The 23,716-nt window shown below is 37.6% G+C and overlaps 2 protein-coding genes across 7 annotated transcripts in view; both read right to left on the reverse strand.

Annotated features, from left to right (window-relative positions):
* Positions 1-19,355, reverse strand: part of LOC120297315 (vitamin D3 hydroxylase-associated protein-like) — a 30,748-nt gene extending 11,393 nt beyond the window's left edge. The window contains exons 1-10 of one of the 5 annotated variants that reach the window (XM_039319811.1): positions 19,228-19,355; positions 9,141-9,220; positions 8,141-8,406; positions 6,958-7,071; positions 5,225-5,368; positions 4,527-4,657; positions 2,601-2,807; positions 1,935-1,972; positions 1,500-1,624; positions 221-346 (exon numbers count right to left, since the gene is read on the reverse strand). In XM_039319811.1, coding sequence (XP_039175745.1) covers positions 221-346; positions 1,500-1,624; positions 1,935-1,972; positions 2,601-2,807; positions 4,527-4,657; positions 5,225-5,368; positions 6,958-7,071; positions 8,141-8,371 — 1,116 coding nt within the window. In that variant the 5' untranslated portion in view covers positions 8,372-8,406; positions 9,141-9,220; positions 19,228-19,355. Of the gene's footprint in view, positions 1-220; positions 347-1,499; positions 1,625-1,934; positions 1,973-2,600; positions 2,808-4,526; positions 4,658-5,224; positions 5,369-6,957; positions 7,072-8,140; positions 8,407-9,140; positions 9,248-15,409; positions 15,705-18,213; positions 18,294-19,227 lie in introns of those variants that run through there. The other 4 variants (XM_039319805.1, XM_039319808.1, XM_039319809.1 and 1 more) reach the window with 4 other exon arrangements.
* A 1,686-nt stretch (positions 19,356-21,041) lies between these two features.
* LOC120297316 (vitamin D3 hydroxylase-associated protein-like) overlaps positions 21,042-23,716 on the reverse strand; it is a 31,850-nt gene continuing 29,175 nt past the window's right edge. For both annotated transcript variants that reach the window (XM_039319813.1, XM_039319812.1), the window contains 2 exons: positions 23,544-23,689; positions 21,042-22,118 (listed from right to left, as the gene is read on the reverse strand). In XM_039319813.1, the coding sequence (XP_039175747.1) occupies positions 21,984-22,118; positions 23,544-23,689 (281 nt within the window). In that variant the 3' untranslated portion in view covers positions 21,042-21,983. The remainder of the gene's footprint in view (positions 22,119-23,543; positions 23,690-23,716) is intronic.

Genomic DNA, 23,716 nt, shown 5'->3' on the forward strand with positions numbered 1-23,716 from the left:
TGCTGCCACCAGTTCAGCTCATTCCCCTCCCCCACTACCACTTTTCTAAGATGGTCGCGTACCACCTGCCAGGTGCCAATGTACCACAGGTAGTACCCATACCACTGGTTGAAAAGCCCTGGTATAGAAGCTCTCTGACTATTCTGTATCAAAAAATAACCCACTATTTAACATCCAAATAAGTTGTACTGTAAAGAATAGTAGTAGCAAAGATACACACTGTATGGCCAGCTTCCTGCAGAAGCTTCCTGGTTTCATGGACAGCCCTTCTCATGCATGGTGGGAGCAAGAAATAGCCATCTGTGTCATAATATCCAATCCGTAGAGGTGTAGAGTTTGAATATATCTAGGGGGGAAAAAAACCTCTCCGTTACTAACATTATTGGATTAAGAGCTATAGTATGAACCCTGTGATGGCACTTTTGTTAATCACATTGTTGTGATTGTCACACTATTATGCATGCCATGTCACACTGGCATGCAGAGGCTCATAGAACTGCATGTGCTTTGGTTTGAGCAGTGGGATACTTAGAACAATGGACCAGACTTTTAAATGTTTCAGGATATTAACAGGAATTGACCATGACAATAATTCTCAGGTGGCACTACATTCTTCTTAAATTAGTGAAGTAATTTTAATCTAATTAAATGTAATGTAATTTTAATGTAATTTTAATATGTGATTTTTCTAGATGGTGATGACAGGGTGAGAAGCAAGTTGGCTCATATTACTATCTTTGTGTTCAGTTAGCTATACTTTTGACTGAAACTTTCTGAAGACATTTGGAAAATCTCACAATCTTTAACAATGAATCCTGCTGTGAGTTAAACAATTTTTTTGTAATGCATGTAAGTAGATGCAGTATTAAGACATTGGTTTAATGTCTTTTATTAATTGCCAGCTTTGTTACTGTGAAATATTTAAAAATTAAGCACCTCTTTGACCAAATTAGTGACATTTTTTAATGGAAGAAATTGCTCTGGTTGAAAAATGGATACAACAAAAAGAACTTTCAAAAACATGACGAAGAGGGATATATTTTCTCAAACTGATGACTATTTATCAGCTATATTAATAACATTTTTCCCAGGAAAAATGTTATTTATATATATATATATATATATATATATATATATATATATATATATATACACACACATATACATATACATATACATATACATACACATACACATACACATACACACACACACACACATATATATATATATAAAAATTAAATAGACGTCCTTCAGCTAACATGTATGCATACAGATTTTTAATCCATTAGTGGTTTTTTTTTATTTGCCTTGTTTTATTTTTTTGAGAGGGTTATATTTTTAGTGTGGATAGGGTCATAGTCCTATTTCTTCTAAATGTATATTTAGATACTTTTTTATTTGGGGAATTCTTTGAAAAGAATCTCATAGTATCTGTCAAAATCATCAACTATGGATTCAGCAAAGGTGCTATATCTACCCTTTGGTTTTTGATTTACCTCTTGATTGAATGGAATGGGTGGCACAGTTGGATCCAGCTGGAACATGTAATCACATAAGAGAGCCCTCATGCATAGAGCAAGACTATCCACATCCTTTGCCATTGGTCCTATTGTCCCTAAAACTTAAGAAGATGAATATACGTATGAGTAATAGTATATAGCTAATCCAGTTTGGGATTTATTGATCAACAGCAAAATAGATTTCAAAATAAGATCAAGCTTTGATGATCATGTCTTTGTTTAAATTGTTCCACATTCATTCTTTCTGAAAGATCATTTTATGCTTCCACTTTTCTTGTTAATATTTATATTTCAAATACTATGTACTCAATATCCATTGTTCTTCAGCTCAGGCAGGCACTTTTTACATTCATTCAGAATTGTTCTCTCACCCCTTTCCCACTTTCCACAAAAAAAGATGATTTTATTTACTTAGCATAAGATGAAAAGGCTCCTTTACTCCAGAAACACTGTAAAACAGAGAAATATAAAATGCAGACAATATATATGAATAAAATAATTAAGCAAATGGCTTTTTGAAGGGCCCTGTCAACTGGATCATCACTCAGTGATAAATGTCAATGGTTGCTCTTGTACAAGACATATTTGTTTATACCTGTGTCTGTTCTTGGTTGAGAACTGTTTCTCAGCTTGGCAACTTTAAACATGTGTGGACTTCAACTCCCAGAATTTCCAGCCAACATGTTAATATCCATACCTCTTGAAGTTGTTGAGTTCTCTGCTACTAAGTTTAGTGCTTTATTTCCTTAGAATGAAAGCATTTGCTAGAGAAATATTATCTCAAACTTAAATTGGATATCCCTAGCACCCTAGGGAAAGTGCCCATGGTATCATTTCTAAACATTTGTGAACACTGATCAAGCTATTTCATAATTTCTCCAAGATCACCAATATCTTCAGCAGTTTTTTCAGCAGAAATTAAATGGCAGTATTTTTAGAGTTTTTGTAACCACAACATTCCAACCCCAGAAGATTATTCTGTTAGATGGTTTCTGAGGTCTTTTCCAACTCTACAATTCTACATCTTGTCAAAGTGTGATAATCAGTTGCACAGTCTATGATAACTTTAGTACTTACCTCAATCTACCTGCAGTTGGCTTCAGCCCACAAAGACCACAGAAGCTGGAAGGTAGACGGATACTTCCACCCACATCTGATCCAAATCCCAAGACAGAACCTCCTCCAGCAATTAGAGCCCCTTCCCCTCCAGATGAACCCCCAGGAGTTTTCTTATGATCCAAAGGATTCACCGTCTGCCCAAAAACTACATTGCTGCAGTCATAGCTGAAAGGTGATAGAAATATATCAGATTGTGGGAACACAATATTTAAAATACAGGAAATCTATAATCTATTGTTTCTTCTGAATATACAATCTTTAACCCACCTACAAAAATTAAAATGTATTAAACTCAGTGGAGCTTCTATTACTGCATTATGAGTCTGAGGTCCCTAATTCTGATGTTCTAAATCAGGGGTCCCCAACCCCCGATCCATGGACCAGTACCGTGCCGCGGCATGCCAGCAACCAGTCCACACAAACAAGGAAAGACCCATCCACAGAATGCAGGCAGCACATAAAACCACGCCCCCTCCGGTCCGCGGAAAAACCTCTCTCCACGTAACCTGTCCCTGGTTCCCAAAAGGCTGGGGACCTCTGTTCTAAATAATGTTGTACTCTAAAATAGTTGTATATCAAAAAGATTTAACAGATTTTTCAAATTGACCAGATTATAATATACTTGAAGCAGAAAGCAAAAACCCTAAGGACATCTGAATAATTAAAGAGAGAGAAAAACCTGAACAGCCCCCCCTCCACAATTTCTACAAAAAGACAACTCCTATAATACAGACCATTCCTTCAACATGTTCTGACAGCTGAACATGGCTAAATATAAAGGTTTCTGGGCCCTTTAAATGGTTCTCAACCTTTTTAATGCCGTGACCCCCAACCGGTCGTAAGTCGAGGACTACTCAACCAGTCTTAAGTCGAGGACTACTCAACTGGTGCAGCACTGTTTGCAGAATGGGACTTTTGGTGGGCTCAGCAGGGCAGAGATGGACTGGACAATTCCTGTTGGCTTTTGAAAGCCAATAGAATTAGACTCTATTCAAGAGAGTCTATTCTATTGGCTTTCAAAGGCCAATAGAATAAAAGGGAGTAGCACAGCTAAAAAAGGGGGGGAAAATGGTGGACTGCGTTGTTTGGCGACCCCTGTGCAATGGTCATTCGACCCCAAATGGGGTCCCGACCCACAGGTTGAGAACCACTGCTTTAAATGGACGCATAGTACTGATGGTTACATCTCTTAGGATCACTGTGATTCTGGATATTTTCTTGATATACCAAGTAAAAAGTAGTAGGAATACAACAGAAATTTTACTTTTTCTTCATCAAGTTTTGAAGAAAAAGGAACACAGTACATATGACAATCGACTTGGTTTTTGAGAGTTCCTCTAAGGCAGGGGTCTCCAAATTTGGCCGCTTTAAGACTTGTGGACTTCAACTCCCAGAATTCCTGAGCCAGCATGGCTGGCTGAGGAATTCTGGGAATTGAAGTCCACAAGTCTTAAAGCGGCCAAATTTGGAGACCCCTGCTCTAAGGCTTTTCTCCTTATCTCCAGTGGTGTGCTTCTCTCCTCTACTCAAGATGGGAGGAGAGCACACTGCCTTGAGAAACACCTGTTCCCACAGCATTCTTCTTGTGTGCCTCCAAAATGAGATCAACAAAATTGCCATCATTGCATGATTATATGGATTCCTTTTAGTCAAGACTCAGATCTGGGCAAGGAACTGAAACATCATCCATTAACGCATTCATTACAGATTAATATTCAGATATAGGAAGCCATGACTAAAACAAGTCAAGACAAACTGTGAATAAATAACAGAGGTATATGTTTTTAGCAACTGCACGACAAAGAGATAGAGTTTATCAAAGCGCAGGACTGATCGGTAGCTATATACAAGAAAAGAATTCACATTTGGGCCATAGAAACTTACTTGAATAAAGATTGCGGCACATTTGTGAATACAAATGGATTTGCTCCCTGCTTCTTTAATACCTTAACCAACACACTGTCCTCTCCTTCCACATCAAGAAAATGTGAAAAGCCACATGTTGTCAAGTGGCCCTAAAGATAAAGGAAATATTAAGGAAACGGGTGTAGATCAACTCTTTATCTTAACATCTAATAATAGCCTCTACTTTTTTCCCTCCTTTCCTCTCCCCATTTTTCTCTTCTGCTAGGATTTTTTAAAATTTTGTTCTTTTTTTTAAAAAAACAACAACTATGAAGGTGAAGATTCGTTCTCCCTCATCCTACATGTGCGCTACAGATATTCGTCACTATTGCAAAAACAACTATGTTTGAGGTCCCTGTTTCAGGAAATAAATAAAACATTCAAAGTAGTCTAGGCTTTCAGCTAATTAAGGTTGAAAGTTTGGGCTTTCAACTATTTAAAAAATGAGCAAAAATTGTACCACTATAAATCAGCAACCAGATGTGGCAATACAATTCTAGAGGCTCTGGGGGGCTGTGTTTTTCCTGTAAGCCATGGTTTCCCATCCCCTTTCCAATATAAAAAGGCTATACCATAAGCAAATACATATCCTAGAAAGGTATCTAGCGGTCTTCTCTTAGCAGCTGTTCCTTGTCTGCCATTTCTAGAAAACCAATGTATCACAGAAATGGAATCACCTTGTATCCAATGTGGTCTTTGATGCTGATAGGTACCCCGTACAATAAACCCTTTTCCTTCTGTTTTTTCAGTTGCTGAAGAAATGGCTCACATTCTGGAATAAAATGGCGCACACAGTTCACCTCCTTCGTGACCATTAAAGCCTTTTTAGGAAAACAGTAGACAGACAAGGTGGGGAAATAATTAGAAGTGGAACAGTGGGCTTGCCTCTGTTAATCACTCCCCATTCCTGATCCATGATTCCTAAAAAAAAAAAATCTACCAAATCTACTGTTTCACTTTCATCAGTACCTTCTATCATTTTCCTAAGATCAATCTTGCCCCCAAACCATTTTTATAGTAAAAGAAAAAATCACACATTCCAATCAATATTCATTGTAGTATTTATTTTAAAATGGCGCAAATATTTCCTCCCGATCCCCCCCACAGGAAGGTAGTGAAGGAACAAATGCAAAATGCCATAGTAGCATGATCCCACCACTAGGGGGGGGGTGCAGATTGACCTTCAAAAACATTTTAGAAAAAAGATAATTTTACTGGGTTTTTTTCCTAAATTTGTGTTGTTTTTATTCTGTAAAAAAAATTCAATAAGTAATTTTTAAAAATATTTCCTCAAATATATTAACATATATGTACATACATACGCATATTCATTTATTAACAAAAGGATTTAATGTTCTGGCAAAACTATGCTTTATTAGGAAAATATTGTAGATTATCAAGAGATTCAAGAGGCTATATGTTGAAATATAATACTAAGATAACATTTATTGTCATTTTTTTTCTGTGAACAAACTGGCACATATTTTTAAAAAATCTGATGCTCCCTCTCAAAAGAATATAAATATAAAATCATACACATACGTGCACATACATATACATATGCTATATATAATTATGGAAATTATGTACACAAAATAAAATAAAATAAACTGGAGCAAATTTTAACTAATTCTAGTTGTATAGTACAATGTAGATATATGTGTGCATGCAGGCATATACATACACACACATATATTTTTGGTAGGGAATAAATTAAGAAAGGGACTGGCAACTTTTGCAGACTGATGGACATATTTGGAATTTGTGGGCATTTTCACCAAATGGTAGACCTAGCCTTTTGTGGAATGTTAAAAAGCATCCATTTTCTGTGGTTGTTACAATATTCAAAGCCATTTTGTATTTCCTCTTATTTATGATGTATTTTTAATCCTAACTGTATGCCACCTTGAGACATATGGAATTAGCAGGTTTTATAAATTGAATAAATTTATATGTTTAATTGCAAATGAATAGAGAATGTTGATATCAAGTTTCAGCTTTTTCTTCATTTTCATTATTTCAACTTCTTTTGATAAAAAATAAAAATAAAGACAAGATAGAAAGACTGATGGGTAGCCAAGTGCTACTGGGCATACTTTTTTTTTTCTTTATTTGTGTCAGAAGCATCTTCAAATTATAGACATATACCGCTCAACACACAGCAGGTAGAATAAGTATAAAATAGGTCAGAGAGAAATAGCCCATTTAAAAAGTATATAAAATAAATAGAATTAAAACTAGATGAGAGTATTGGGCCACAGAGATAGCATTTTCTCTCACCAGCATGAGGTCTTCCTCTGTCATGTTGAAAGACATGTTATGCACTGTAGTATACATGAGATGGGCAAACTGGTGTATGTGAACAATATTTCATTCTGTACCTATGTTCTGTGTTTTCAACTATGCTCACCTTTTCCATATAGGTGTAGAGGACCACATCTGGAGACAAAGTGTCTTCTTTCAGCTTCTGAACCAGTTCCACCAGAGGCAGAGAAAGGATGTCATCTGTTGGTATCCCAGGGTTCTGTAATGAAAGGGCACAGTACAACACTCCCCATTGTTTTGATAGAGCAGATGCGTAGCTTTTGTGAGAGAGGGCAGAGGGGCTAAGTGGCTATTGATGGCAAGCCAGCAACCATAAAAATAATGGGTCATATCAGGACACTGAAAAATTGAAAAAGCTTCTTGGATGTGAAGCAAAACTTTTGCAAAGAAAAAAAACCCAAGGCAGTCCAGTTGCCTTTGGGACAAACTTTGGGACAACCATGACTTGGATGATTGAGAATCTCAATAGATATCAAGACTAAATTTTTACCTAATTACATTGACTTTTAATTTCATTAAAATTAAACACAAGGTAAATGCTTATTTTACAGACATGCATTTGACTTTTTTTTCCCCTTCTATCTCATTACAGTTACCATCACATTAAATTTTGGGATGGGTCTTGGAGTTGTTCCAAGGTTTTCATGGGCCACATCTGACCTTTAAAGCTCCAGGTTCTGCACCTCTGCTGTAGAACATAGGTACTACAAATCTTTTGAGAGACTTTTCTGTTCTACTTGACCCAACTTTTATTTTGTGTCTACTAAGATGATAAACTGTAAGATATGACAGTAGCATACCACAAATGAATCCTCACCCTAAATGTGGGCACCCAAATTGCCACTTAATTCAGTAGCAATCCTTTTGGTTAAAGTTGTATTTAAAAGTAAACTTGAATGAAAATTTTCAGATGTCCCTCTCCTCCATGTGTAGTCATGAAATATCCTTCAGTTTTACTTAAAAGAGAGATAGTGATCAACCCAACCTTAATAACAAGAGCCAAACAACAGTAAAATAACAAAAATCAAAATTTAGTAGTGTAGTAAATATTCATTCATAATTATTTACTAAAATTCTATCTTATCCATTAGCCTATTAGTCCAACTCCTGTAAACTCAAAAAAATATATCTAAATATATTTAAATATGCACTTACATAAACATTATATATAATAAGTAAATGTAAAATGTAATAAGTAAAAGTAATACATGTAATAAGTACTTATACAAGTACTTATAATGTACAAGAAATAGTTAGGAAACATGTACCTGGCTTTTAAATGCCTGCACTGATTTTTCCATTTCTATCAAGCCACGATCCCTTTGTCTTCTTGTTTCTTCTATTTGTTTTTTAATCCTTTTCTGGCCTAACCATTTCAGTACCAAATAAAATGCAGTTGTACCACAGGTCAGAATCACAGCAGTATAAAGATGGGTTTTATCCTGAGGCCAGGATTGCTTCAACCATTCTTGGAGTATAGTGGGTGCTTCTTGAAGCATTCTGGAACGAAATCTATGGACAATTTTTGGAGACTCTGAAATGCAGGGGAAAGCTAATATGAAGTCCATCTGAGTCCATTACAACAAGATTCACAGCATTGGCTTGTTGAAGTCTTAACATGTTGTAAGAAATATCCTGTTCATATTCAACTGCAATATTTCCATCCTTGCAACATGCTAAAGTATTTCAGAAGAATGCCAAACTTATCTCTGCTTTATTGACTATTGATGCCCCTGGTCAAGAGGTGTGCCTTTACTGCATATGTATAATTTTAAGCTTAGCCTGGAGCAAACACAATCTCTGTGAATAGCAATAATTAACAAGAATACCAAGAAAAATATGGGTGAACTTTGGCTAGGAAAGCACAGATGTTCAAACGTAGCCCGAAAGAACTTAATAGCCTTCAGATAGCATGACAGGACAAGAGGCATCAATGTGGACAAATGTAGACAAAAGAGTTTCAAACTTTATTAGGAGAGGGAGTAACTGAAGGGAAAGGACCAGGAATTTAGTCTAAAACTGATATATATCAACCAACTGCTTATATGGGAGGGGGGGAGTCAAAAGAGAGAGCCCAAAAATAACCTCACCTAACCCTGAGATAAAAAGATAGTCAGAGCTTTTTGGTAAACAACAGTGTTTATGGACACCCTCAGACTTCTGAGATAACATTCTGTGACCACCAGGCAGACCATGTTTGGCTGCTGGTTATCATCCCTTCAAAGATAAAAAAAATTGTAGACACATCATACCAAAGAAATTGCTTACCTGGACGTTATCAGTCACTGCTTTCTGTCCTCTGTTTTCACTGAGTTTGTGAGTTCACCACTTTCTTTCTCACTGATCACCTTAAAAGATCAGAATAAATTGTAGGGCTAGGGAGTAGTTAGAGATAAACATGCTCAGGAGTCTGAATTAGGTCAAGAGTTTTGTCACAGTATGTGATAAAAATTGCAAGATGAATTCAACTAAAATCTGAACTCCAAAATCTCACTTCAGATTTGAATTTCTAAATAAGTCATAACACTTACCCTTCACAGTATTGACTGGAATTATACATAAAATTACAAACACAGCCACACCATAGAATTTCTAATTCTTTGTTAAATAATAACTAGTGTGGGATTTAACCTTTCTAAAATTTGAATAAATAAGTTAGATAGGCAAGCATGGTTTTTTTTTTGTTTTATTACATATCTAATGGTTTATGTTTTGTGGAATATCTCTATAATATTTTTGTGCCTTCAGTTTCTATAAAGTCATGATCTTTAAAAAAAGCAGTTATCAATAAGAGTTTGGATTACTATTATTTTAGAAAAGAAAAGTCAATAAGTTACATGCTGAAAGCTTTTGCCTCCTCATCTCTCTAGCACAGTGTTTCTCAACCTTGACAATTTTAAGGCATGTGGACTTCAACTCCCAGAATTCCACAGCCAGCATTGCTGGCTGTAGAATTCTGGGAGTTGAAGTCCACATGCCTTAAAATTGTCAAGGTTGAGAAACACTGCACGGCAGAAGTCTAGCATATTCCTGTGCATGAAAAACTAGTTTCTAATGCTGGGGAAAGTAAGTTCATACACATTTAGGCTTAATTATATTGAAGGTATGAGCATCTTCATCCCCATGCTAATCTTTTGCTTCTTTCTTTTTGTTCAATATCAAAAGCAATGTTCTTACATAACAGTGATTTCCGTAATATGGTCAATAACCATAAAAGTATAGGTGACCATATATCCTAATGCTGTTTGATCCCTAAATAATATTTCATAAGAGATGTACTACATTCCTCCTCTGGGGAAAACTGAATAGCGGTTAAAATAGTAAGTATAGTATAGCTACCATGTAATACAGAAGCACAGCATAATTTTTAAAAGTTTTATTCAGTGTTGCTTTCACAAGTTCAGTTCAGAAACTCAGCAGGTTATATGAAATAATGCAGTTGTCTATGAACCACAAAGCTGAGCCATAATATTTGAAACAATGGCACAGCCCTTATTTCTGGGCAACTCTTGGAATACCTTAAATCTACAAAAGATTTCCTGAGGTAATTTCTGCAGCAATGTATCATTTGGTGGGAAAAGCTTCTATCCAACCAGAAAATCCATTGACTATACCAAAAAATAATTGATATCTTCAAATGTTTGGGTAGTTTGTCAATATGATCCAAATATACCATACTTCATGGTCCCATTCACCTATGTCCTTGTAAGTATTGAGAGTATGGTATTATTCTGAGTGGGCGGGCCATGCGCTGGGTGGGCCATGTTGTAAGGATGCCAGATCATCGCATCCCTAAACAGCTCTTCTATGGTGAGCTGTCTCAAGGAAAGCGATCACATGGGGGACAGAAGAAGCGATACAAAGACACGTTAAAAGCTTCTCTTAAGTCCCTGGATATTAACACCATCTCTTGGGAACTTCTGGCACATGATCGACCGACATGGCGCACCTTGGTGTACCAGGGTTGCCAGACATATGAACTCAGAAGGACAATCTTGGCACAAGAAAAGCGAGCACTCCGCAAAGCCAGAGCTACAAATGCTGAATCAACAGTGTCTACATTTCTGTGTTTAGTATGTGGCAGAACATTCTGTGCTAACATTGGTCTTATTAGCCACCTACGGACACATCGTTGATGGCCCACAACCCACAAGATGTCAAGATCTTCATCGAAATCAATGGACGAACAACATTCTGAGTGCTCTAGTGTCAGCCCCACTAGATAGACCAGGCCAGGAAATAAACTCTACAGCAGTGTTTCTCAACCTTGACAATTTTAAGGCATGTGGACTTCAACTCCCAGAATTCCACAGCCAGCATTGCTGGCTGTGGAATTCTGGGAGTTGAAGTCCACATGCCTTAAAATTGTCAAGGTTGAGAAACACTGCTCTACAGGAATACAAAAACTTTTTATTGAGATTGTCTATATTAACAGAATCTTGCAAGTCTGAATGTGTTGTATTTCCTTCCCTTATTACTCTAGTGAACCGGGGAGCTGTCTATTAGACTCACTTCTGAATATAAACTCATTATACCAAACTTAAACATTATTTCATTCTTTTTGTCTAAGCAAATGTTATTGCATATTTTCATCAAGATCATATTTCTTATTAATATGCAAACAAAAGGTGCAATTGTGCACTGTTCACCCTCTCCAAAAGGTTTCTTCTCTCTTCTCCAGAAAGCCAAATTGGTGTAGTAATTAAAGTATCAGGCTAGAAACTGGCAGACCATGAGTTCTAGCCTTTGTTAGGGACCCAAAGCCAACTGGGTGACCTTGGGCCAGTCACTCTCTCTCTCAGCCCTAGGAACAAGGTAATAGCAAACCACTTATGCAATCTTGCTAAGAGAATTGCAGGGACTTGACTCCTGATGTCTTCCTATACCACACGGACTCAAAGGAACCAAAACAAAAATAATTTTTAAAATCCCCACTCTTCTCCAAATTGTCCCTTAAACTGTCTAAGACAGTGGTTCTCAACCTTTTTAATGCCGCAACCCCCAACCGGTCGTAAGTCGAGGACTACTCAACTGGTGCAGCACCGTTTGCAGAATGGGATTTTTGGTGGGCTCAGCAGGGCAGAGACATCCTGGACAATTCCTATTGGCTTCTGAAAGCAATAGAATTAGACTCTATTCAAGAGAGTCTATTCTATTGGCTTTCAAAAGCCAATAGAATAAAAGGGAGTAGCACAGCTAAGGAAAAGGGGGGAAAAATGGCGGACTGCGTTGTTTGGCGACCCCCATGAAATGGTCGTTTGACCCCAAATGGGGTCCTGACCCATAGGTTGAGAACCACTGGTCTAAGACCACCTGAAGAATTCCCAGGACTCCTGGATAGACTTCAGTTACAACACCTAAGAAACCTCTGTAATGGGGTTTCCAAATCATTTGTTGTATCTGAGCAAGTGTAAGCCCAGGTTGTACAGTGGTGATTCCTGCCAGATTATCTATAGAGTATCTCTATATGTATCTCTATAAAGTCTATCAAATTTCTTCTTGTTGTGGTGGACCCTCATCCTTGAATAGGGCCAAAAGCTTAAGAAATGTAGTGAACTCTCCATGACTTAAATACATTCCAACAATGGTTTGTATATTTTGTAGATTCCATCTAAAAGATCACCCTTAAATGGGCTTTCTTTTCAACACTCTTTGAGCATCCACAGAGGTGATTTCTGTGATGGGATGAATAGTTAATTTTCCTTGCAAGTGAAAGACTCTATATACAACTCTTCTTTCTAATGGATTGCGTGAAAAAAAAATTAAGGAATTTGAGTATTAATAAATGTTTTAGCCTGGAGCCCCTGCATATAGTCAGAGTGATAAACTGTAGTAGCAAATATTTAACTAGCAAGAAGGAAGCAAGAGGAAATTGTTAGATGCAAGAGGAAATGGATTCAACTGTTAGAGCACGAGGAAGGTTTTGCAGTTACATAATTCTAAGACAAATATTTGTCTTTGGGTTTTCTCTGTAATCAGTCAGATATCTATGTGCATTTACTTTCTTATTGTTCAATTAAAAATACAGCATATTTTCTTTGTATTAGGGTGTTGCCCATGGGATGTGACTAAACATGTGCATTTGTGCTTGGCCTGGATATGCAATCCCATAGTGAACTGTTCGGAGACTAAATTATTGCATTTTGTTTGAAAAGACAAAATGGACCTCATCTTGAGAAAACTTGTAAGCTGAGATTTTTCTTCAACAATTGTAACAGGGATCATCACTGCAAGCCTGACTGCAGCAAGAAAACTCAAATCCTTCAGACTGTTATCAGAAGAGAGAAACCAAGAGAGAGTTTTAATTAGTCAACCTGTTGTTGATGCATTTCCTTCTTTGCTGTATTTCAATCAGAATTGCTTTCAGTTAATTTCCTCATTACAGGTAGTCCTTGCTAGACCTCACTTGCTGACCGCAATTGAGACCAGCAACTCTGTCATTAAGCAATACAGTCATAAAGTGAAAACTCACTCACTTGTTTATTTATTTATTTATTTATTTATGAGACTTATATACCGCTTTAAGTGCAAGCACTCTCTAAGCGGTGTACACCAATAAGCAATGTATATATATATATATTTACATTGCCCCCAATAATCTGGGTCCTCATTTTACCTTCCTCGGAAGGATGGAAGGCTGAGTCAACCTTGAGCCGGTGAGATTTGAACCGCTGACCTGCTGAACACAGTCAGCTAAAGTGGCCTGCAGTACTGCACTCTAACTGCTGTGCCACCTCAGCTCACTTGACCGACAACTCATGACATCAGTTCTGGTTGCAGCCATTAAGCAAATGACCCATGGTCATTAAGCATGACATAACCTGATTGTGACTTGGAACTATCTGTTGGCTTCCCGTTGCCTTTGTTGGTGGGAAGCTGGCAATGAAGGGTGCAAATAGTGATCACATGACTATGGGATATTGCAACCATTATAAATGTGTACTAGTTGCCAAGCATCTGAACTGCTGTCACCTGAATGCAGGAACACTGCAGTAGCTACAACTTTGAGGACTGGTAATAAGTCTTCTTTTTAAGTGCCATCGTAACAATAGTTGAACAAGTGGTCAGTAAGCAGGGACTACTTGTATTGCCTTTAACACATTGATTTTAGAAGCAGATTCAGTTACTTCAATTTGTAATTCTGCTACTTGTCTTTATAAGAGATAACCCTTAGGTTATTTCTTAAATCTTGCAAAAAAAAGCGCTCTTTTTAATCAATTGTGGCCTTCAAAATTTCTGTGATCTTTCTGGTATCATCTAGTTTGGTCTGTAAAACACTATTTAACCTCCAAACCAAGAATATAATAAAGTATTTTTCACAAAATCCTACTTTTTTTTTCTTTTAGCTCAGAAACAGGTTTATATAAGCGTAGTTGAAAAATCTCTTCTCGTATAATTGAGATGGCAGAGACAAATTTGGCTTAAGAAACTGTAAGCAGGCAAGTTTCCTTAAAGATGCAAATTTATCCTAACTCTAAAAAACCAATCTCAATCTCTTTATACTTCAGCTGGTCTAATATTAGCCTTAATGCTAAATGACCCCATATTTGTCTACAACTGATCTAATTCAAGTTCCTATTTTAGCCTTTCTGATAGCCTTTATGTACACCTATTTAATATGCCACCTTTAATTTGTACCCACTCAAGATAGCCTACATAATACTCCTGCCTGTTTTCCCAACAAGGTGAATTGGGCTACAAGATGTTGTGCTGAGTGTAAAACCAGCTTTCAAACAAGGTAAAAGAATTGTGACTTTTCCTATGTGTTTGAAGAACAGTAAGCCAGGGATGGATCTGCCAAATACTTGACAATTTATAGCCAGAAATTATTTTTTTTTAAAAAAAAAAAGCTCAAACAGATGTTACTATCTTAGTCTGAGAACACAGGAGGAAGATTGCCCCCTTAGTACTGAAAACTGTTACTAAGAATCCTCATATCTAAGGACATGCAGCTTACTTAAAATAATTCACTGAAGACTTTCCCAACCTTGGCAGCTTTAAAATGTTTGGGCTTCAACTCCCAGATTGACAAAAACTGGCTTAGTGTATTAAGGATGTTAAGCTAATTTGTAATGTAAAATAACCACAAACAGTTCTTAGAAGGGAACATTATCCAAAACCTCTTACAGCCAGCTACATTCTGGAAAGCAGGCCAAAGAACACAATTTTGCTCTCAATTTCAACACTAAGGGAGGCAGAGAGGGGGAGGGAAGGAAAAATAATGCTTTTAAAGTTTTCAAAAATAACTTTGTTAGAATTTCTACTAATTTTGTTCTTCTGCAAACAATACAAGTTTTCTTTGTAGTTCTAGATTTTAACACATATTTCAGCAATGAAACATGAAGACTATCAAAAACAAAAACAATGCATTTACACTAGATCACTTCCCCATCCTCATATTCTCCAAGTATCAACTCTTCCCTTCTCTGGAGCTGCTAGATACAGTTATTCTGTATCTAGACTGCTTATTTCCCTATGATCCTGAATCACTCAGCGCTTTCTAGTGAATTACCACACCTCTTGAGTTCAAAACTCACAGTATCCAAACTTGTCCTTCGTTCAGGTTCCTCAATGCCACTGGAAGCTTTCTCCTGGACTCCAGCAGATCCCAGGAGAATTGCAGAAGATTTCAAGATAATTTCACCTTCTAGCATTTTGTTTCTGTTCAACCCTTCATTGTGTAATTCTTCTAGTTCTACCCTTTAGGTCAGTGGTTCTCAACCTTTTTAATGCTGCGACCCCCAACCAGTTGTAAGTCGAGGACTACTCAACCGGTCGTAAGTCGAGGACTACTCAACTGGTGCAGCACCGTTTGCAGAATGGGACTTTTGGCGGGCTCAGCAGGGCAGAGACAGCCTGACAAGTCCTATTGGCTTTTGAAAGCCAATAGAATTAGACTCTGATCTTTGTCAAAAATAGATTCCACATCTGCCAGTTCAAACAAGTCAAGGGCAGGGTTTCAACAACAGCTGTCTCTGTAGCAATACCCTCATCAGTTCAGACACAGAAACATCCAGTCATATGAAAACTAGCCTGGGTTTCTCAACCATGGCAAATTTAAGTTGCTGGCTTGGGATTTCTGGAAGCTGAAGTCCACCCATCTTAAAGTTGCCAGGGTTAAGAAACTGTGCTCTAATGTCTTCGTTCTTCTTGTCAAGCATTGATTCTTTGGGTTGCCTACTGGGCAAGACAACCAAGCCACCCTCAGTTGCTTTATCATCGTCAGGAGGGCAATAAAAAATCACTGCAAACAGTAACAAGGAAGGCATTCAGCCAAGGAAACTAACACAATCCAAGAATTACATTAGAAGACATTTTGTGTCCAAGACTGAGGAAGACAGCAGATGTCTGCTAAAGAATCAGTTGTCAAGACTACACTTTTTAGGCCAGAAAGTTTTTAAAGCACCTGTTGCATCATTTCTAAAAATGTTTCCTTTTAAGTGCACTTATTCCCTGTGCAAAGTGGTGATCACCTAGCTCTGTTTTGTTGCACACAATGTTCTCCACCATTTATACCAGAGGTCTGTCACCCATTGTAAGTTTAGGAATCTTTTTTGTGCAAAACCAGAGCAAAGCCAGTGAACAACATCTAACAATAGCTGACAGCTGCTGATAGATTTTAAAATCTTTACCTTACCCAATATAAGCATCCCATATTTCAGTGATGGCGAACCTTTTAGAGACCGAGTGCCCAAACTGCCCAACCCAAAACCCACTTATTGATCGACGGGTGCCAGGTGGGCGTGGCCCATTGGGTGGACGTGGCTGTGGTGGTCATGGCAGATTGGGTGGGTGTGGCCAAGGTGGGCGTGATCACCTCAATGTTGTTCATGGGGGAGGGACACCTGTGGGGGCCAGGCAAGGTTGGGGGAGATTCAGGGGGTCTCTGGCAGGTGGGGTGGTAGGCAGGAGGCTTGTGCTGTGGGGTGAGGTGAGGCAGGGCAGGGGTTTCATTGTCACAGGGCAAGGTGAGGCAGGGGCCGGGGCCGGGGCGGCAGCTGCCTGACACCATTGGCCCTTGCACACAGAGGCCAGTGAGCGCATGGGTGCTGGGATACATCCAGCCATGTGGGACCTCGGCAAATTAACGGGCAGCTGGTTGAAGAGGGATGGTTGCCATCTCCAGGGCATGGCATGCATGCCCACAAAGAGGGCTCTGAGTGCCGCCTCTGGCACGTGTGCCATAGGTTCGCCACCACTGCCATATTTAGTCTCTCAATCATTCAGATCATTTACAGAAAAAAGAGATCATGATACCAAGGGGAAAAAGGCATGAAAATTAGACTTTTCTTTCCTCCAACCCTCTTTATAGGCAGAGCTGTATTATCTCTGCTTTTTTACTTCTTCGGTATAATTCACCTATTTTTAGTGGTCATTCACCTACTAATCTGGTCATTAAGATATTCTTTGTTGTGACTGTAGAATATAGTAAGGAAAATAAGCATAGCATGACCAAAATTCTCTGATCCTTTATATCAGGCATGTCAAACTGCCAGTCCGTGGGCCGAATGTGTCACACTGAAACCGCGCCCACCCCATTGCCAGCAATCGGGAAAAAGTCGTGATATGTTGCATGACATCATATGACATCGCGAGTTTGACTTGCCTGCTTTATATCTTGGCTTGGAATGTCTTGGAATTTTATTTATTTGTTTGTTTGTTTGTTTGTTTATAACAGCTGCCCATCTTACATCAAATTCTGGGTACAATATAGACATATAACTATTAAAACCACAAATAATAAAATCCTGGCACTCTAATATTTTTAAAATTCACATAAATATTTATTTTACTGTGTTTGGGAGTGCACAATAATTATTATGCATTTCAGATTTCTTTTCCAGTAAGCACAACTTTTCATCTCTTTAATATTTGGTTGTTTGTTTATCCTATAGTGCAGAACTAGTCTCCCAATTGTAATAAGCATGCAGAAAATACATTAACACTGCTAACAGAGCCTGCACTATCAATGCTAACCAATCCTACTTAGTTTCCAAGCCTAGACAAATGTGACCAGGCTTAGCACAACAAAAGCTCATTTTTCAGAAAGTAAAAAATAACCAAATTCCCTTCTAAACCTATGGAAAAGCCACCCGCATTACATACCCCATGCTGCGTTAGTACCCAACTACTGTATTTCAAACTTTGTCTTCTCAAACACTCAAAATGCTGCAGCATAACTTTCAAAATGTAGTTCAGCCCTGTGGTAGACGCTCACACGATGACAGCACTTTTTCCCACACGTAATACAGGGAAGAACAAAAACCACACTTTTAAATTATCTTTTGTAAGCATAAACACTAGCAAGATTCTTAGAGACATCTTTCTTTTATGAGGTTACCTTTCAGTAGAAGAATTCAGCTAAGCAGACAGAACACATTATGTTCGCTGGCTAATGTAACTGTGGCTGGAGCCAAGCAAATTTAATACTTCAACCACACCCAGTTCTCTAAAAGGAGCCTATTGAATGAAGCTTGATAAAATCATAACAATCAGTGCCTTGCTACATGTAACAACACAGATGCAGGTGTAGGGGGTGGGATAATCTTTGCATTACTGTGAATAAGTAGAAGGAAAGTAAGGGAACTATGCTTCATCTGGCCTGGGCAAAAATCAAAAGAATACCCAATGATGTAAGAATTAACTGGAACATGAGCTTTAAGGTTGAAGATAGTTCATTGATTTCACAGACTAGCAAATACAAATTATTATTTTTACTGTTATCCAGCAAAAAACATAGTTGCCTGGAAAAGTGACCCATTAGAAAGGAGGAGTCATGCCAGCCTAGTGTTTCTCAACCCTGACAACCTTTCTCAACCTTGGCAACCTTGGCAACTAAGATGTGTGGACTTTGACTCCCAGAAGTTTTCAGCCAGCATGCTGAGAAACACTGCTGAGGTTGAGAAACACTCATGTAGCCAATCAGAGCTAGGGCTTCTACTAGAAGGAAATGAAATGCTAGAGACTATCTACAGAACTAGCTACAGAATCTACAGAGCTAAAGCAACTCAAGTTGGAGAGGAGAAATTTTGAATCAATGTTGGGAAACAGGTGAGACGTGCATTTGCAATGGGCTAGGAATGGGGGGAAGACTATGTCATCTGTTCTGCTCTCAAGAAATAGTGAGTTGCCCATACTGACTATGGACCAAGCAGAATGCATGAATCTGTGCTAAACATCTAAGGGAAAGTCTTTTATAATGCCTAGTTCAAGCACTTATTATGGGAAGTAGCTACAGGCAGTGGCCCCATTTGTTTGTATCAAAAACTGTCAAGAACGTTCATAATCATGTCCTTTTATTCTTCCCTGCCCCCCTCTGATTGTACAAAGTAGGGAAGTATAATCATGCACTTACTTTTTTATGCTCCTTTTGTTCTTTTCTCCTTTCACTTTAGTGTGCTGAGATCAGCTCTTCTCTTATGCGCATTAAGAAATCATCCATGACCCTTAATGACCACTATCGGGTTGGGAATGTGATATTACTTCATAATGTCAAAAAAATACTGGAGGTTGAGAAAAATAATTCTAGACACTGGCTTTCTCAATGTTAAGGCATTGCTGGTGAAAGAATGCTGAAATGAAAACGAATCAGCATCCTGCACAAAAGCTATTTGCTTCTCTTTTCAAAACAACTGCGTTTAACTTTGATTTATCTCTCAAGTGGAAGGGAGAGTATTTAAGAGAAAGACATATGGGGAGGGACTTCACACTGCCTTTTCAGTCTCAAAACTCTCAGAATCAGTTTGGCAGTGATCCTTTTCTGCAACGTATTGTTGAAAAACAGAAAAATTACTGGTCAGAAACTGGTAGTCACATCTCCTGCAGCAACAAGAGGGTTTTCATCCTCACTCCATTCAAGTCAAAGAAAGAAAAGGAAAAAGAAGGACAAACACGTGGCTTGCACATAGCTAGTCCCTTACAGAAGTAGGAAATTGATGAAATCTTGTCAATTGGCTACTGAGGAGGATCTGCCAAGCCACAAAACAATCACTCCCTTTAGAGGAACAGAAACTCAGAAGCCAAGAGGAAGCACGAGTTCTGTAGATTTCCAACCTATAAATGAACAAACAAACAAAGACACTCGGTTCTCCAACACTGCTGATGTTATTGTCTCAGAGACATGCAGAGCTGCTTTCTTATTAACTAAGAATCCTTGAGAGAAAGTGTGATCAATTGAGACACTGGTAATGCATGCCATCTAATTCTCAAGAGTTTCATGTACCGTATATCATTGCCCAGGTCTTTGGAAAGGACAACTAATGCTGCTTTCCTCCTTTCTGTTTCCATTAGGGTTTGTTTTCTTTGCCATCTTTGTTTTTTTTTTTTTTTTTTGTCTTTGCTGTTTGTGTTTTTTTTCTTTTGTGCTGTTTTGTGTTTTTTTCTATTTTTTTTATTTTAAAATGTTTTAACAAGTGGGAGTCAAGCAGCATATAAATTTAATAAATTAGTACTTATTATTATCATATGCTTTATCTAAGTTAACAAAATGTACAATAAACTTCCTCATGTTCATATGTTTTTCAGTGACTTGCTGAAGAGCAAAAATCTGGTCTGCATAGTCCATGACATCAGAAAGTCAAACTGCACTTCTCAGAATTTGTTTATTGTCACTTCTGATCCTCTTTCAGTCACAGTTCTGTCAAGCATCTGTCCAGGCACACTTAAACTAATCCCCTATAACAGTGTTTCCCAAACTTGACAATTTTAAGGCATGATGACTTCAACTCCCAGAATTCCACAGCCAGCGTTGGCTGTGGAATTCTGGGAGTTGAAGTCATCATGCCTTAAAATTGTCAAGTTTGGGAAACACTGCCCTATAATTTTGGTTTCAGTCTTGCTGTCTATATCGGAGAACAATAATGGCACTCTTCCAATTGTCAGCCACATATACACATTAACCATGTTGTGGCATATACACTTATTAAATAAGCTAAACAAGATGAACAGTCATAAAAGATTAGAGTCAGCAAACTACATCTATATTTAAGCATATATGGAATTACGGTCTACACTTGCAGCCTTACCTTAAAAAAGACATTTTCACAGTATTTATGATTTGCTTTTCAGTATATTTTTCTTGAATGCTAATATTGATACTATGTTTCAGTTGCATTCTATGACACACCACTATTTCCCAAATGCTCCTTCCAGCATTTTTAATTCCATTTATTTTTCTATAGACGTCTTCTGTAGCTCACTTCACCCATTTCCAAAATAATATTTTAATTCCATCTCAGCCTGAGAATCAGTCTGCATTTCTCTGTGTACTTCTTTTAATTGTGACCACTCCTTATTCTCTGACTTATATTCTTTACAATGGTATTTTCTCTTTATGTACATGAATCTATCTTTCATCCTCATTTTAATATCATTATTAGATTCATTTTATTGATCCTTTTAGAGGCTTTTTTGATTCATTACTTCACCAAATATCCTTTTACAAATTTCCTTTAGCATAATTCCACAAATTTATGTGACATTCTGTATTATAATTCTTTTCACACTGATTCAGGCAACTTCCATATGATCTTTCCTTCTGTGTACTTTCCATTCATTCTTTTAGGAGATTAATCTATCTTTCATACAGAACTGGTATTTTCATTCCAGTTTTGCAAATAATTTTTTGGATTCAAAGGAACTGGGTGGCATCAGTTACCACAGTGATATTCTAGATCATCAGACTGATTTGAAATTGTTGCAGGTTCATCTGTTCAAATTTACAGAAAAGGTTTTTTATTTATCTCATTCACAGAATTTTACAGTGCAGAATTTGCTGACACTATCATTCCCATTTATAACTTTCTCAAAAGTCCCATTAGTTGATAAAGGAAGGAATGACAGAATATTTGTATCACACCTTTGAAGTGATAGCATAATTCAAAGGTATCTGTCTGAAAGAACCTGTTGTCCAGATCCTGTTATTTATCCTAATTACAAAACATTACCAAAATTCTCTGCCTTCTAAACCATATCTTCTTATCTCTCCATATCTTGTCTTGCTGAACATTGGTGAAAATATAACTGAGCTAACTCAGCAATAAACCGCATAAGTCAATAATAAAGTTTATTCAGAAAGGTCAACATTCCTTGCAGGCTTCTTTCTGAACAGGGTCATATTTTTCTCTTTCCCCATCTCTCATGGGAAACTCTCTCTACTTCTTTCATGAAGCGAAGACACAATTCTTCTTGCCATGGCAAGGCCACACACTGGACTGCTACAGGGAGCCCCACTGCATCTTCCACAGCCTATAAGAGAAATGCAAACAGTAAGACAATGTGTTCATTACTTGGCGTATTCATCAGGCTTTCCAATTTCTCAAATCAGTCCTTGAACTCAATGTGACTTGAAGCTTAGCAGAAAGTAAGTAGATCTGCCTTCTTCTGTCCAGCATCCACCTATAACCATTGGTATGTGAATGCATGCTTACAAGGGCTGTACTATTAGAGATTTTGTGGCGTACAACATAGGGCTGCCCAATGCTAAAATAATTCTTTAATCTGGACATTGCAGCAAGATCAAGACTATATATAGCCAGCTAGATAGCAGCCTCTAGTCACTCTTGGCTGATCATAAAAAAGTAGAATTAGTATTTATAGTATCTACCACCAGAAAATCTTAGAAAGTAACACCCAGAACAACAGCAGCAGACTAGGCAAAGGAAGTGGCTGACTGATTATTGCTGCCAAGAATGGATGAACGGATGGATAGATGCATCTTAATTGCAATCATCAACCAGAAAAATAGAAGAAAAAATGTGAACACAGAAACAATTATTCTTTTAAATAAAGTTTAGTAACCTTTACATCATTATATCATTTGAATTTGATAATAAAGTTGTACAGACCTAAGTTAGGGGTATACCATAAAGGCATAGCTTCTTTTCCAATGAACATTTTCCATAGCAAAAAGTGCTCAAATGCAAATGCAGTCTGACCATATTACTGCCAACAATATTGTCATTTTCAATGAAGTCACCAGAATTCCCAACCTGTTCAAAGCTATATCTTTGTGTCAAACTATAGCTCAAATTCCCTTAAAAGAGATCAAAGTCTTTTAAAACTCAGTAGGACCTATTTCAATTAAATAGATTCATGCTCAAATTAGAAAAAATATTCTTAAAGTACAGTTTTCTTTATTAATAACAGGGATCCAACTCAACCTCAACACAGCCAATGAATGAGGAGCGTCTCTGACAATTTGCCATGGCCAACTTGCCAAGGCCAACTCACAATGGCCAACTTGCCATGGTCAACTTGCTGTGGGATAACTCATCACGGCCAACTCGCCACGGGACAACTCGCTGCGGGAGAAGAGTTACACTAACATCAAATAAAGAATGGAACAGAATCATTAAAGAAAGGGAGACAAAATGAAATGTGAATGACAAAAATTAAAATATGTTTTTATTTATTTTAAATAAATTAAATTGAATTGTTAAATTGTCCTGTGGCAAGTTGGCCTTGGCGAGTTGGCTGCAGCAAGTTGTCCCATTCCGGAATGAAGCAACTTTGAATATTCCCCAAGAGACTGTTCTCCACATTTCTTCAAAGTAAACGAGTCACTAAATTTCACTGAGTTCAGACAAGCAGCTAGGAAGGATCCATTCTGTTAAAGTTTTGTAATATCTTGATTCCTATACATGGCAATTGCATTTCTTGCTGTTAACTGACCTCCTTCATTCTTTTATCCCAGAAGTCTCCATAGTGCCCTTTGTAATGCTTCAGCTCTTCTTCATCTGTTTGTGTAACTGTTGTGACTGGTACAACTCCAGCAGGAAAATTCAAGACATTGTATAGATGGGTATAAGTAGTAGCCACTGGAAAAGATACCATCTACAAGTTAT

Source organism: Crotalus tigris, unplaced genomic scaffold, assembly GCF_016545835.1.
Source record: "Crotalus tigris isolate CLP2741 ecotype Arizona unplaced genomic scaffold, ASM1654583v1 scf7180000023617.9722795, whole genome shotgun sequence".
Classification (NCBI taxonomy): Eukaryota; Metazoa; Chordata; class Lepidosauria; order Squamata; family Viperidae; genus Crotalus; species Crotalus tigris.